Here is a 15499-nt window from a genome sequence, read left to right as displayed (position 1 = left end):
TATAGAAGGTGCTAGGAAATTGGCAAGGTGTGTCATGCTGTTTGTATGCTGTTTCTGAGGGACTCTATCCTATCCCAGTTAGGAGGGAAGTGTGTGGCGTTTGTTTTTAGAGTGCTATGGCAGGTACACCAGTCAGTTGAGACAGATCAGGCTAATAGACTTATTTATAGGGAGATCCTGGTTATGCAGAATAAGCTCTTTAGGCTTTGGAGGCAGGAATGCATAGCTTCCACTCGAAAAGACTGTCAAAAGGCCTAGAAAACTGAGCCATCATCAGCTGGCATGACCCTTTCCCACAAACCCTGTGTGTATGGGCATCTCACTCCCAGCATGGCAATGACCATTCCAAGTACTGCTAAGAAAACAGTGTACCCAGGCCTCCTAAATGGCAAAATTCCTGGAGCACTGCCAGATCAGAAGTCCAAGACTGACTGCAGTAGAGCACTGGCTGTTAATAGAGTGACATCCTTTATCTGAGAAAATGCTGTTAGGCAGAGGCTCTAGTGTCTGGCTTTTATTGGTTGCTTGTTTTCTCAAACCCAGCATTAAAAAAAAGTCACCTGAGGTGGTAGTTTTAGGCAGAGGTGGAGATAGGGATGGGAACAGGTCACTTGGGGTAGGATGCAAACATGACAGGTCCTTCACATGTAGTACCAGGCCAAGAGTCCAGCTACCAAGGCCACACTGGCAGCCAGAATGAGCTGCAGGCTAGGCTTCCTCAGCACAGCCACGGTTGTCTGGAAGGGGCAGTTGCTGCCTCCTAGTGTACCTGCATGCAACACAACATAAGACATGGCATCAATGGAAGGCAATGATATACCTGCTCCAGAAATGTTAGTTCAGGACCCACAACCTACCTTTGTCTGGCTGAGCAGCATAAAAGGGGCATTTACGTACATCTCCCTTCCCATCATGTACCGGGAGCCCATCCTCCAGGGTTTCTCTTGCTAGCATGGAGCCAGCCTGGTCCAGTTCACTGAATATCTGAGGAACAGAAGTCATCAGAGGCCATCCCTAAACTAAGGAGACTCAGAATTTACACTCTACAGATGACCCACGGAGAAGCTAGAGCCCAGATACACCTGATGAGGACTGCAAACCAGCTGAACATCAAGCCAGAAAAGTGAAAACTATCCTGCATATGTCTTAGTGGGAGCTCAAGTAACTGCTACTAACAACTTGAGTGCCCACAGCTATCCTCTCCCAACACTGAGGTACTAGGGACAGAAATGGCTTCTGTAAGATCAGCCCTACCTGAGACTTATAAAACCTACTTATTCTACTTCCCAATGAATTTGGCTCTATACCATTCCACAACCCTGACATCCTGTAGTGAGATAGAGAGAAATAGGTCTATTTCAGACCTTTCAAATGCTGGGGGTTTGCCCTTTCCAGCACTAGTTACGGGCTTCAAGCCAGGTCTCCTGGGAGCCATACACTGCTCCATGCTCCCTGATGGCTAACTGGTTCCCTCACCTTTTTCTAGGGCATGTAGGAGCTTATTTGTCATGATACCAATAGCCTCTCAAGAAATCTCTGGCTTTGTCTCTACTGCTAAAAGAATCGAACTCATGCATCCATGGATCAGGTTCCATGATCAGTGCCCAGTAATACCTGCATGTTATATTCAAAGGCTTTATTGGCCTCCTCCACAATCCTCTCTTTGGTCTTCAAATTCAGGTCCAAGGCATTCATTCTAGCGCGGTAGAACTGCTTGAATTGCTGGGCATTGTCCACATGCTCAAACAGGTAGAACTGGGTCCCTTCCCCAGTGCTGGGAAGTTTTAGTGCCCTCTGGGCAACCTTCTTCAGCACCTGGCCTCCTGAAAGGTCCCCCATGTAACGAGTATAAGCATGGGCCACCAGCAGCTCTGGCTCATTTTGCCCTACGTAGTGAATCCGATCCACATACTTCTGGGCAGCCTCGGAGCACTTCACCTGCTCCTCCCAGTTTTCACCAAAGAAATACTCCATGTCCTTGATCAGTGCTGCCTTCCGGTGTAGCTCCGTGGGGAAATATAAGGGGGCGAAGGCTGGGTGGTCCTTGTTGCGATCCATTTCCTCCTCAAGGGCTGAGTATGTGAAGTAAAGTGCAGTGGTGGCCAGCTGTGAGTGTGATGGAAGATTGTGGAAGAGAGCTATAAGCCAAGCCAGCAACTCTAGAACCCACCATGTTTTTATTTTTTTAAGATTATATTCTCTCTCTCTCTCTCTCTCTCTCTCTCTCTCTCTCTCTCTCTCTCTCACACACACACACACACACACACACACACATTCTCTCTCTCTCTCACACACACACACACACACACACACACACACACACACACACGCATATATATAAGAATGAATAGGGGCTTTATCTGCATGCCAGAAGAGGGCATCAGATCTCACTACAGATGGCTATGAACCACCATGTGGTTGCTGGGTTGAACTTAGGACCTCTGGAAGAGCAGACAGTGCTTTTAACCTCTGAGCCATCTCTCCAGTACCCCCAACCACCACCATCACCTTGTTTTAAGAATGGCTCAAGACAGGCCACTTGTCCAGTTCCTAAAGACCCAACTGTGACCCTTTTAAAATATATTTAACTACTTTAATACACCTAGGAAGCTGCTAGTGAATATTTGTAAATATATTTTTGTTACTCCATTAATGCTAGGATAGCCATGGCTTAACACCAGGAAAACAAATATATGGCTGGGCATGGTGGCACATACCTTTCATCCCTAGTACTCAGGAAGTAAGGATGAAGAACCAGGGTTAGGGCCTATATGGACTATGTAGCCAGACTATCTTCAAGAAAAAGTAGCAGAGACCCAGCAGCTTCTTTCTTAGAGTAGTTACAGGGCAACTTCCTCAGCTGACTAAAGCCACCCCACCTCCCACCCCTTATTAAAGATTAGAACCCAACCCCCCATCTGACCGAGGGACACAAACCTTAAATAGCTCCTTCTTAATGTTTCCTTTCAAGAAGTCTTTGACAAACTGGGTATTTTCTGCTCGGTCATGTGCTTCCTTGGTCCCTTCCTTCAGGAGCTCAGAAAGGTCTGCCATTCTGTGGGGGATGAACTTTGAGTGAGACAGTAGCCCTTTCCAGTTCTCCAGGAAGGACTAAAGGGCAAAAGACAGTTTAGAGCCAAGATAGAGACTGGAAGCAGGAGCTGCTCAGACACTATTTCAGTCCAGCATGAGTTAACTGAGCTGAGAACAGGGCGAGATTTGACAATCTGGCACAAAAACTCAGTGGACATGAAGTTTACTATGGTCTCCTCAAAAGTGCCTGGATTGGTATCTTGTTAGTCAGCACCCAAATGAACGATGCTTTGCTTCTGTAGCCACCTAGTGGCTGAAGAAGCAAAACTTAAATCTATCCAGGAAAGAGCTGCCTTTTGTGTGGCTGGGCCTAGGTGTGGGAAGATAAGATAGCTGAGAGGCAGCTTAGTTGGCTTAGTTGGCCTCTCTCTCTCTCTCTCTCTCTCTCTCTCTCTCTTTCTCTCTCTCTCTCTCTCCTTCCCTCCTCCCTTCCTTCCTTTTCTTTTTTCTTTTTGTCTTTGAGACAGGGTTTCTGTGTAGTTCTGACTGTCCTGGAACTCATTCTGTAGACCAGGAAGGCCTTGAACTCAGAAATCCACTGCGTCCACCAGTTTTATATTTAATAGAATTACTCAGGATAAAGTTACATCAACAAATGGATATGGAAGAAAAGTATCATCATAAGTACAATGGAACCTAGGAAGGACGCCTGTGTATCTATACACTCCATCTGTTAGCATAAGAAAAATTTGGTTTTCTTGTGGTCTAGTCTCTGCACACTAATTTTTTTTGATCATTTTGTATCTCACCCCACGTCCTAAGAACTGGTTTATTAGCAAATATAGTAAGATATAAGAAATAACTTAGCCAGTGACAGGACTCTAATGAGAAGCTAAGGAACAATGCGCAGCAGGGGCTAGTATCCAAACATCTATACAGCTCAGTGCTGATGAGCATTTCCTAGTACACACTGAGTCAGGCACACTGACAGGACAGGTGTGGAGGCCTCCTGAGAAGCAGCAGCCAGTTGCTTTCACTCACTTGGTATGGTTTTCCTTTTCTGGTGCCATAGAGTTCTTCTTCTCTGACTCATCTACCCCGTCCGAGGTCTCCACCTCTGAAGACATTGTGGCTGAGTAGTCTGTGCTGCCCTCACTCTGGTCCTGTAGAAACACAAGGAATTTATGACTGAGTAACCTTTTCTGATGTAAGCCAACAGAACAGAGGAGACAGCCCTGCACCTCAAAGCTCTGCCATTACGGGGAGCATTTCAGAATATGGACAAATCTGAAAATGGACAGTGGGTTATAATAATGCTTTGTTCTTAGGCAATACACACTGGCATTCAGAAGTAAATGGGATGCTATCTGCAACTACTGTCAGCACTTAAGATGTCTGTATGGATGTGAAACAAGAAGGCGAAAGTGCTGAAAGTCTGGCTAAAAGGGATACAGAAGTTCTTCACGAGGCTAATCTTTTTTCTGCATGTTTGAAATTATACATAAATAAAAAGCTACCAAAGACATAAAAGAAAGCTACATTAAAAAAAAAAAAAAAGATAAAAGCTTCAGGACCTCTCAGCTTCGTAACAATGCAAAGCTTCCATTTTACCACAGTTTTACCTGTTGTGGGCTGCCAGATGAGAGGAATGAGAACAGAGTATTAACAAGAATTTAGTTAAGCCAGGCTGTGCCTAACAGCTCCACTGTAGAATAGAACAAATCAACAATCCTGAGGTACCTTCAAATAAGTCACCTAGCAAACTGTCCCCAGCCTAGTCTGTACTCTGCCGGGTGTGTGGAATAATAAACTAGCTGATTAATTCCCACACCTACTTCAAGGCTGAGCTTTCATCAGCAAGAAAAGTACAATCCCATAACATATCATCCTCCATCCCTGGAGACTATTCTACTTTAGCAGTATATAAAGGGGGCACCCATGGGGAACTTTCTAGATGAGCAGTGTGACACAATAGCACCAACTAAGAAAGACACTCATAAAGACAAAAATTCCAACTCTGGAGCCATATCTGGCCAAACTGGGCCAAGGAAAAGAAGAAATTTTCTACCTCAATCAGTGCTTGTTTACTGAGCATTTTCCACAAGGGAGACAATTAGGTGTAAGAGCAGCCCATAAGGTAGGAGTGTATGTAGCTCAGGGAAAAGTGCTTGCCTAACATGTGTGAGACCCTGGGTTCAAATGTCCAGCCCTGTAGAAAACACCCTTGGAAGCCCGGGCAGTGATGGCACCCACTGTTAATCCCAGCAATTGGAAGGCAGAAGCAGATGGAGCTCTGATTTTGAGGCCAGCCTGGTCTACATTGCAAGTTCCAGGACAGTAAAGACTACACAGAGAAACCTTGTCTTAAAAAAAAGCAAGAAAGAAAATAAGAGAAAGAAGGAAAGAAAGAAAAAGAGAAAAGGCTAAGGCCCTTGGAAAGAAAGAAAACAAAAACAAAATATATCAAAAACATACCTCCCCCTACAGGATCATATTAGTACATATCACTTCTTCTAGGGACCTATCTGCCATCTTTTGGGTTTTAGGGTAGTGTGTGGTTTGCTCAGCACAGTCCTCAATTAAAAAAAAAAAAAATGAAGTGGATTTCTTTTAAGCTAACATATACAGAGTGTCTTACCTGCATGTATGTGTATCATGTGCATGCCTGGTGCCCGAGAAGTCAGAAGAGGGTACTGAGAATCCTTTGGAACTGCAGTTACAGATGGTCGTGAGCCACTGTGTGGGTGTTGAGAACTGAACCCCAGAGTTTTAAGATTTATTTATTTAACGTATGAGTACACTGTAGCTATATAGATGGTTGTGAGCCATCATGTGGGTGCTGGGAATTGAACTCAGGACCTTTGGAAGAGCAGTCAGTGCTCTTAACCACTGAGCCATCTCTCCAGCCCCTTCATTTTTTTTTTTTTTTTAATAAACACACATCAGCACCTCTTGAGCATTTTTGAAATAGATCTGTAGCCCAAACTAAACTTGTGATAATCTTAATGCCCCAGCCTCCCGAGTACTGGATTGCAGATATGTGCCAATAAACCAGGTCTTCTTCTTGCATTCTGATTGAGGTTTAATGAAATATGAGAGTGAAATAAAAAAAAAATTACATAGTACAGACAACATTCGCTTGACTCCAAAGCATACATTCTTCTGAACTATGGTACACAGAATTGTCCATCAGAATGTAAAGGCAGATGGCCATCAAACATGGAATGTAGAGTGGCTTCCAGAAGGACAATATAAGGGTTCAAAGTTGGGAATGTCGGGGCAGCAGATTAAAGAGACAACATGATAACGATAGTAGTACAAGGCTTCTCTGCTGCCAGATTCCTCATGAGGGGCTGAGGCAAGCTTTGTCAATTGTAGGGTGACTCTTACAGGGGCCTTCTAAGGATTTGCAAACAACTAGTGTGGATTTACAAGTCTATAATTTGAGTTCCTGCCCATCAGGGCTACCTACTACTGTTATGCCCAGAAGTGTTCATGAACCCCAAAAGACCACAACTCACATTAGGGTCTCTATTACAAGCTCAGGCTTGGGCTCTCCTCCAACCCAACCCTGACACAGTAGGATGGGAAGGGGGTATCCAGCCTGGCAGGCATCTAATAGAATAACTATTGTAAGCTGACAGGTGGGTGTCCTGAAGCAAGACTGTGAACAATCACCAACTGTCTGAAAGTACATCTCAGACAATCAGACTAATCTTTGATTAGCTGTTGCTAGGAAATAGCTAGGGAGTAACCCTGGGATATGGACCAAGGACAAGCCATGGGGTCCTTTCTGGAACTTGGGAACTTGGATTCTGCTGCAGTTCAAGTTCTCAGGTTTTTGGTTTCTTTTTTTTAGATGGAGGCTGGTCCCAAGATGGAATAGGTTTGGTCTCTTATTAAGACCACGAAAACAAACAAACAAACACACAAAAAAAACCAAATGCACAAAAAAGGCAGGAAAGGAGGTGGGATGAGGGGCGGAGCAGTGAAAGTTGAGGAGGCTATGCCCCACACCTCTGGGGACTCTAACAGACAAGAAATGCTTCTGCTCTCTCAGTGACAGCAACAAGGCAAAGAGAGTACCAAGATGAGAGCCCTTGGCTACTCATGAGAGAGAAGGGTACAGTGCAGTAAAGTGTTCCAGAGCTTCTAGGTTGCACCATGATGTTGAAGACAAAGCTAAACATCTTAGAATTGCAGATCCCTTGCTTTTCAAAGTACAGCATGGCAATGTCAGGGACGAGCACAGCCACAAAGGTTACCATGTGTGGAGGTAGATAAAACAGTAAAATAATATTAATGCTGTTTATCACTTCAATGGTTCTGAAAATGATACTTGTACCTCAATTATTACAATGGATAGCAGTGACTAAGTATAATTCCTGTTTTATCTGTTACAAAATGCTCATTCTAGAGTGTAGTTTTCTTAAGCAACAAGACCTTTTTCATCTTTTAAAAATACTAAAGGAAAAGGAAAAGTTGGCTTTCATTGGTACCCATTCATCATTTTCATATTCTGAACACTTAGTTTGTGTGTGTTGCCCCCCCCCCCCAAACCATCCCACTAACCATCCTTTTCAATCTTACCATCTGCTAGCCCCTACTTTGGTCTTTACAGCCAGTGAAACAGACTGAAGTCTGGCTCCAAGAAAGGGCTACAGCTGTCTTTTCAACTATTTTTGCTCCAGGACATGGGATACTGGACTTTCTATAAAGCCTTGTTGGTGTTAAACAAAACAAAACACTCTCTAAGCCTAGGTAGTTAGGTAGTGGAGGGAGGGGGGAGGGAGGGAGGGAGGGAGGGAGGGAGGAAGGGAGGAAGGAAGGAAGGAAGGAAGGAAGGAAGGAAGGAAGGAAGGAAGGAAGGAAGGAAGGAATAAGAAGAGGTATAATGGCACATGCTTGTTATCCTAGTACTTTTGAAGTAGGGGCAGGAGTTCCAGATTATCCTTGGAAAAAGGCCTATAAAAGGGGAGGGGCAGAGGAAAGGTGTTAAATATACCAACAGTATGTATCTTACTTTGAGACTGAAAATAGCCTGACCTATAGAGAATCTGGCTATGTAGCTCGGGCTATACTATTTCCTTTCTCTCTCTCTCTCTCTCTCTCTCTCTCTCTCTCTCTCTCTCTCTCTCTCTCTCTCTCTCTCTTCCTCTCCTCTTCTTTTTTTTTTTTGGGGGGGGGGGGCGGGAGGCGGTCATCTCACTATGTAGCTCTGACCATCCTGGAACTGTGAAGAGCAGCCTGACCTTGAACTCACAGAGATCAACTTTCCTCTGCTTTAAAGGTGAGCACCACTATGCCTGGTTTAGCCCAGATAATTTCCGTTTTTTTGTTTTCAAGACAGGGTTTCTCTGTGTAGCCCTGGCTGTCCTGGAACTCACTCTGTAGACCAGGCTAGCCTTGAACTCAGAAATCTGCCTGCCTCTGCCTCCCAAGTGGTGGAATTAAAGGCGTGCGCCACCACCACCCGGACAGATTATTTTCAATCTCAATCCTCCAGCCTCGCTTCAGCCATCTAGATCACACACGTGTATTACCACATCTAATTTACAATATATATTTTTAAAATAATAAAATAATACTAATAGCCCTCTGCCTATCATTTTAAGGTTTCTAAACTCCAAGTACAATTTACTTATTCCCTTTAAAGAATACTGAGTCCTTAAGGTGTCTGAAAGCTCCCTTCCTGGGAAGGCTCAGTATCACGTTCAACCATCATAGGCTACTGCTAAGGGAGACAACTTGTGTCCATTCCTGTCACCTAATCACCATTCCTCAAGGGACTGACCATATAGAGTAACACTAAGAGGTTACCTTGCCCCAGTGGAAACAATTATCTCCAATCTCTGAAAAGATACATTTCCAAATCCTCTGCTCACTCTAGGATATACTTCTTTAAAATTGCTCATAGCTGCGCTAGAGAGATGGCTCAACAGTTAAGAGCACTGACTGTTCTTTCAGAGGTAGAGAGATGGCTCAACGGTTAAGAGCACTGACTGTTCTTTCAGAGGTCCTGAGTTCAAATCCCAGCAACCACATGATGGCTCACAACCATCTGTCATGAGACCTGATTCCCTCTTCTGGTGTCTGAAGACAGCTACAGTGTACTTACAATAAATAATAAATAAATAAATCTTTTTTTTAATTGCTTATAGCAATCTGTACAATAATAATATATAGTCACACTATAAAGTAAGAAAATAAATCACACAGCCTGACAGCCAAGGACACTAAGTTACTCAAAGGACAGTAAACAATGGAATGCTAGCACAGCTATGGCAAGCTGATTAAGCTGTGATCATGCACACACACATTAAAAGAGCCAAACCACTGACTACAACTATACATAACAGCATACAGGGGGTGTGGCTCAGAGGTACAGTTCTTGCCCAGCATGGATTACATCAGTATATAGGTACACTAATACTGATAGGAAATTTGGAAAACTTTCAGTCATAATTTTTGTCGAACAACTTAGCCAACTGGCTGTTTCTTTTATGTAGCATGGTCCTATTAGAAAGAAAAAAAGGGAAAGAGACAAATAAATACAAGGAAGGAAAGGGTAAGAAGGAAACCCAGAGATAGGAATTGGATGGTATAAGCAAACTAGTTAAGATAGTTCCTGAACTAATCAACAAGAAAGTCAGTCCTTGGCCCTTCTGCTATCACAAGTTCCAGAAAGGTCACTTCTGTGCACCCTCCCCCTTTAAAAAACTGACTGCTACTCTATATTCTCATGCAGCCAGCTGTTTTTCAATCAGCTATGGTTTTCATGCTAATACCTGATTTGAGTGAAGCAGCAAGTTCCTATCACAGAGACTTCCAGCAAGAGGTTCCTACAGACACACCCAGCAGATCTAGAACACCCACCTCAAAGACATTGCTCCTGGTAAATCACTGCAAAGGCACCATGACTTTCTGAAATAACACGTTATTCAAAGAAACTCTCCTTCATGGAGACTAGCTCCAAAAATTTCACAAGGCCAGGTAATTCAGAGCACTGCTGCCTAGCAGAAATGTAACCTAAGGACTATATCATGGTTCATTTCCCATCTAATAATAAAGACTTCTTATATTCATTCTATACTGAACACAGAAAAGAAATGGCTGTCTACAGTTCAAGATTTCAGTCCTATATTGAACTGGCACCATCTTGCCCTATATGTGACCACCTCCACTTAAACAAGAAGCTTCCTACCCAGCAGATGAAGATTTCCCTCAGACTCAGTTTATCAGCACACCTCATAGCCTCCAACCTGCATTATAACTGTTACAATGTGCACACAGAATGCACTGGAAATATAAGCTAAATGAAAGTTATGTGTTGGGTGCCATGACTCTAAATTGGCCAGTATAAGATTTGATTTTAACTTCAGATCTGGTTCTTTTTTCTCTTTACTTTCAAAGTTTTAGTTGACAAATAATTATATATATTTATTGTACACAATGTGATGATTTTAAACATGCATATATTGTGGAATGATTCACAGTATCAACCTTAGGAAATGGAATTAGTATTAGGCATTCCTGGGTGAGCTTTTCAGACCTTGCCAGAACCAGGAAATGACCAACATAATAAACCCAGTTCCTGAAGGCAGCATAGAGAGTAACTTGGACTCTTTAGCACTATTTAAAATCTAGCATTTGTGAATGCCTGTTATCACAGCACTTGAGAAGTGCAACAGGAGGACTGCCAGAAATGCCAAAGCCAGTTTGAGCTATGTAGTAAGACCCTATTTGAAAACAATACAAAACAGCCAAGAGGGATGGGGGAAAATAAAATCTAGCATTTGTAAGAATTGCACATAAACAGGGTAAAATTGTTTTGATCATGAGCCTGAAAATCATTGTGGGTTGGTGAGTGAACCAAGTCCCAAACAAGCCTACATTCACCCACACAAAGCACACCAAATTCCTCCCCTAGTAATTAAAATAATTTTTAAAAGAATTAACTAAGCTGGGTGGTAGTGGCACATGTCTTTAATCCCAGCACTCAGGAGGTAGAGGCAGGTGGATGGATCTGGGGCCAGCCTGATCTACAGAGGGACAGCCAGAGCTACAAAAAGAAAACATGTCTCAGAAAACAATAACAACACCCCTCCCCTACACACACAAAACAAAACAAAACACCCCACAAAACACAGAAACAAAAAACAAAACCAAAAAGAATTAACTAAATACTAAGGGACCAGTTTTGCATTTCATGTAGCCATGTAGCAAATGGATGTACAGAGAAGATGTAAGCTGTTTTCTAGGTTAGCTGCCACTTCACCTGGTATTGGAGGGACATGCTATGTGGACCTGCCAGTATACTGCAGCTACCTCTGGACTCCTACTTATGGCTAGAAATTACTAGAATCCCAGCTCATCTTCAAGGGTGGAAGGTGCAGCTTGACCCTGCATAAAAGGCCCAGACTTTGGGGATAAAAATATTTTGATTTGAGAGATGAAGTCTCCATCTTCAGTAGCTCTTGGCACTGTATGAGCCATAATTTCCTGAAAGCTGAGTTTCCTCATCCATAAAACAGGCCAAGAAAAACTACTCACCTTCTCAAATGCTATGAGGACTGCAATGATACCTTTCATGAAAATACTATATGAAATAAATGTAATGCTGCCTTAAATGCCGATCTCTTATTGAGAAAGTGTTGGTAAGATTTAACAACTGGGAAAGTGCCGGGTTTCACCACAACTAGGTTTAGTGACCTGGGCACAGTAGCATACGCCAACACGCAGGAGGTGAAGGCAGGAGGTTCAAAGATGGATATATAAGAGTTCAAGGCCAGCATGGGATACATGAGATCCTTTCCCAAACAGCACAAAAACTAAGAAATAGCAACGGGACAACTGTGGAACAATGAGGAAGGAAGTATGAGAAATCCAGCCAATTCATATGATTCTAGACACGTCATACCAGAAAACAGCCCTTCTATTGCAGTGTGAAGAAATGGCAATATTCTTTTCATGTTCCCAAGGCAAGAAAGAATGCCCACACCAAATGGCATTCTTTGGGCTGGCTCAGTTTAATTGTTAGCTGTGTTGGGTGCTAGGACAACAGACAGCTAAATCAATTCTAACCCAACAAGACATTTGATAATAGAGGCCTCTCAACACCCTATGGAGACCATGTTATCTCGATAAACAGTTTCTGAGTTTCCATAATAAATGGGCCAAGGTCTCTGAACTCTGACACTGTCATTCCCCAGGAAATCTAATACAAGTTTCACTCTTTTTTACATAAACTTCACTCTTTCCTCATTTGATTTGTTGAAGTTCAACTCCACAGTTCACTGAACAGATGACTATTAACCTCTTGCTTTATCAACAGCAAGATCAGACAGGGAATCCTGGAAAAGTAAAGACCCAGTGACACAAATCTGACTAAGTAGCAAGAACGCTAAATGCCTATTAAAAACAATGGATTTATGAAATTCTTGGACAAATGGATGTATCTGGAGGATATCATCCTTAGTGAGGTAACCCAATCACAAAAGAAGTCATTAGATATGCACTCACTGATAAGTGAATATTAGCCCAGAAACACAGAACACCCAAGATACAATTTGCAAAACACAAGAAACTCAAGAAGAGGAAAGACCAATGGGTGGATACTTCATTCCTCCTTAGAATAGGGAACAAAATACCCATGAAAGGAGTTACAGAGACAAAGTTTGGAGCTAAGACGAAAGGATGTACTATCCAGAGACTACCCCACCCGGGGATCCATCCCATAATCAGCAACCAAACCCAGACACTATTGCATACGCCAGAAAGATTTTGCTGAAGGGACCCTGATATAGCTGTCTCTTATGAGGCTATGCCAGTGCCTGGCAAATACAGAAGTGGATGCTCACAGTCATCTATTGGATGGATCACAGGGCCCCCAATGGAGAAGCTAGAGAAAGCACCCAAGGAGCTGAAGGGGTCTGCAACCCTATAGGTGGAAGAACAATTATGAACTAACCAGTACCCCCCAGAGCTCGTGTCTCTAGCTGCATTTGTAGCAGAAGATGGCCTAGTCAGCAATCACTGGGAAGGGAGGCCCCTTGGTATTGCAAACTTTATATGCCCCAGTACAGGGGAATGCCAGGGCCAAGAAGCAGGAGTGGGGGTAGGGGAGCAGGGTGGAGGGAGGGTATAGGGAACTTTTGGGATAGCATTTGAAATGTATATAAAGAAAATATCTAATAAAAATTAAAAAAAAAAAAGCTAAATGCACAGGGTAGGTTAGTCCTTGGCAGAACATTTTCTAGTATTCTTGAGGTCCTATATTCTAACCCCAGCACTGGGGAGAAAAATCAGGGTGTAGTGGTCCATCCTTGTAATCTTTTAATGGGGGAGTGAGGCAGTTCAGGGCAGCTTAAGCTACATAGTGAAACCTAATCTCAAAAAACAGTAACAAAAACTTGATCTAAAAGCACCAGCCTTTTATAAACCTCAATAAGTGACATCAACTCAGGATGTCTAAGGCTCCTTCCAGAAGCATTTTTTTAATTGAGGAAGACGGGTGCCCTCATCTCTAGCATGTCCAAATACTAGCACTAGCAGTCAAAACTCCAAGGATGCAATGGTAAACACATACAGAGAAGGATCCGAAACTGACTGCTGAGGTAAATCAAGAGTCCTGGGTGTTAGGTTTCAAACCTGGAACAAATGACTGTGGTGCCTACTTAATACATCAAAGCAGACCTTGCCCCAGATTCTCTCAACAATCCCTTTGCTCCATCTTGTTACAGGGTCCTTCTAGCTGGCCTACCCTGAACTCTACAGCTCAGGGGATTGGGCTCCTCTCCCCTATATAAATCCATCCACTCTGGATACAGGCTCACTCCTTTTGTACTTTTGGTCTCCTGGCTGCTGCACCCCTCCCCCTTTCTCACATGGCCCAGCTCAGTCTGGATTGGTCAGGTGTCCCTGCCTAACTACACTCTCCCACAACTCTATAACAAACTTTCTCTCGACCATACCTAGGAACACTCGTATCCCTTTCCTTTTTCCTTTTTTCCCCAATCATTTGGTACTGAAGCCCAGGACCAGTCATGTTTCCTTTTCTTCCCTTTTTATTTACTCTTTTATTTCACTGGTTAAACAGCCTTCCTATTTGCCCAGCATATGTGAAACACTAAGCTTACTTCTTCTCATAGTCCCAGACTGGGAGGGAGGGAGGGAGGGAGGGAGGGAGGGAGGGAGGGAGGGAGGGAGGGCATTCCTACAATAAATTAAATTAACAGCATACTCCTCCTGCTCCCTGACTACCATCTAACATTGTATGAGATAAATATCCGGACCAAGAAGGTAGTGATTCTAGTATCGTAAGAAAAAATGAAATGTGCAGATAGAACTTTGACTGAATTCTAAAATGATTTAAGCAGGATGTGTGTGTGTGTGTGTAACTATAAACAGTATAGATATATGTATATATTATATGTATATGTGTGTATATCTATGTGTGTGTGTATATATATATATACATATATATATACATATATATATACATATATATATATATATATATATATATATATATATATATATGTATATATATATAATGTGTAGAGATGTTTTGCCTGCATGTATGTATATGTTAGAGTATTCTGTGTGTGTGTGTCTGTGTGTGGTGTGTGTGTGTCTATGTCTGTGTATGTATACTTGTAGTGTCATATCTCCTGAGACTGGAGTTACAGAAGTGATGAGCTGCCATGTTGGTGCTGGGAATCAAATCCAGGCCCTCTGGTAGAGCAGTCAGAACTCTAAACCCCTGAGCCATTTCTCTAGCAACCCTTAGTAGAACTCTTTGTTCTTTTTAAAAAAAAAAAAAAAGTACAAACACCAATTTTCCTTGAAGAAATGCTGGGGAAAATACAAACAAACAAAAAACACAGATAAACCCTAGATAACCATTAAGATAAAGATCTCACCAAAATAAATAATTTTTAAAAAAATGGTGGGGCCAGGCGTGACGGCGCATGCCTTTAATCCCAGCACTGGGGAGGCAGAGGCAGGCAGATTTCTGAGTTCGAGGCCAGCCTGGTCTACAAAGTGAGTTCCAGGACAGCCAGGGCTATACAGAGAAACCCTGTCTCAAAAACAAACAAACAAACAAACAAAAAAATAAAAAACAAACAAACAAATAAAAGGTGGGAATCCCAGCTCTCTAGAGGCAGGGACAAGTGGATCTCTGATTTCCAAGCCAGCCTGGTCTACAGATGAGTTTCAGGACAGCCAAGGCTACACAAAGAAATTCAATTCAATGGGGTGCAAAGGGTGGGGTAGGGTAGAGGCAGAGAAAAGAAAAGGCTCTGATAATTTTGAGCGAGCTTAAAACCTTGTACCACATACATAAGTAGTCACTAATTTTCTTTCACTCAGGCACAAAGGCTGTCATCAGCTTCTATAAAAGCAAGAGCTGTAAAGTATAGAGTCAAAATGCACTGTAATACATGTATAATTTTTTTTTAAT

General features: G+C 42.8%; 1 protein-coding gene across 3 annotated transcripts in view; it reads right to left on the bottom strand.

Moving 5' to 3' along the window:
- Positions 1 to 499: 499 nt before the first annotated feature.
- Positions 500 to 15499, bottom strand: part of Hmox2 (heme oxygenase 2) — a 36929-nt gene continuing 21929 nt past the window's right edge. For 2 of the 3 annotated variants that reach the window (XM_021185273.2, XM_021185274.3), the window contains exons 2-6: positions 4075 to 4196; positions 2938 to 3055; positions 1615 to 2106; positions 858 to 984; positions 500 to 769 (exon numbers count right to left, since the gene is read on the bottom strand). In XM_021185273.2, the coding sequence (XP_021040932.1) occupies positions 642 to 769; positions 858 to 984; positions 1615 to 2106; positions 2938 to 3055; positions 4075 to 4160 (951 nt within the window). In that variant the 5' untranslated portion in view covers positions 4161 to 4196 and the 3' untranslated portion in view covers positions 500 to 641. Of the gene's footprint in view, positions 770 to 857; positions 985 to 1614; positions 2107 to 2937; positions 3056 to 4074; positions 4197 to 4655; positions 4826 to 15499 lie in introns of those variants that run through there. The other variant, XM_085832449.1, reaches the window with a different exon arrangement.

Source organism: Mus caroli, unplaced genomic scaffold, assembly GCF_978045245.1.
Source record: "Mus caroli unplaced genomic scaffold, Mus_caroli_1 scaffold_17, whole genome shotgun sequence".
Classification (NCBI taxonomy): domain Eukaryota; kingdom Metazoa; phylum Chordata; class Mammalia; order Rodentia; family Muridae; genus Mus; species Mus caroli.
The sequence above is the reverse complement of the archived record's forward strand: the minus strand, read 5'-3'. Positions and strand labels throughout refer to the sequence as shown.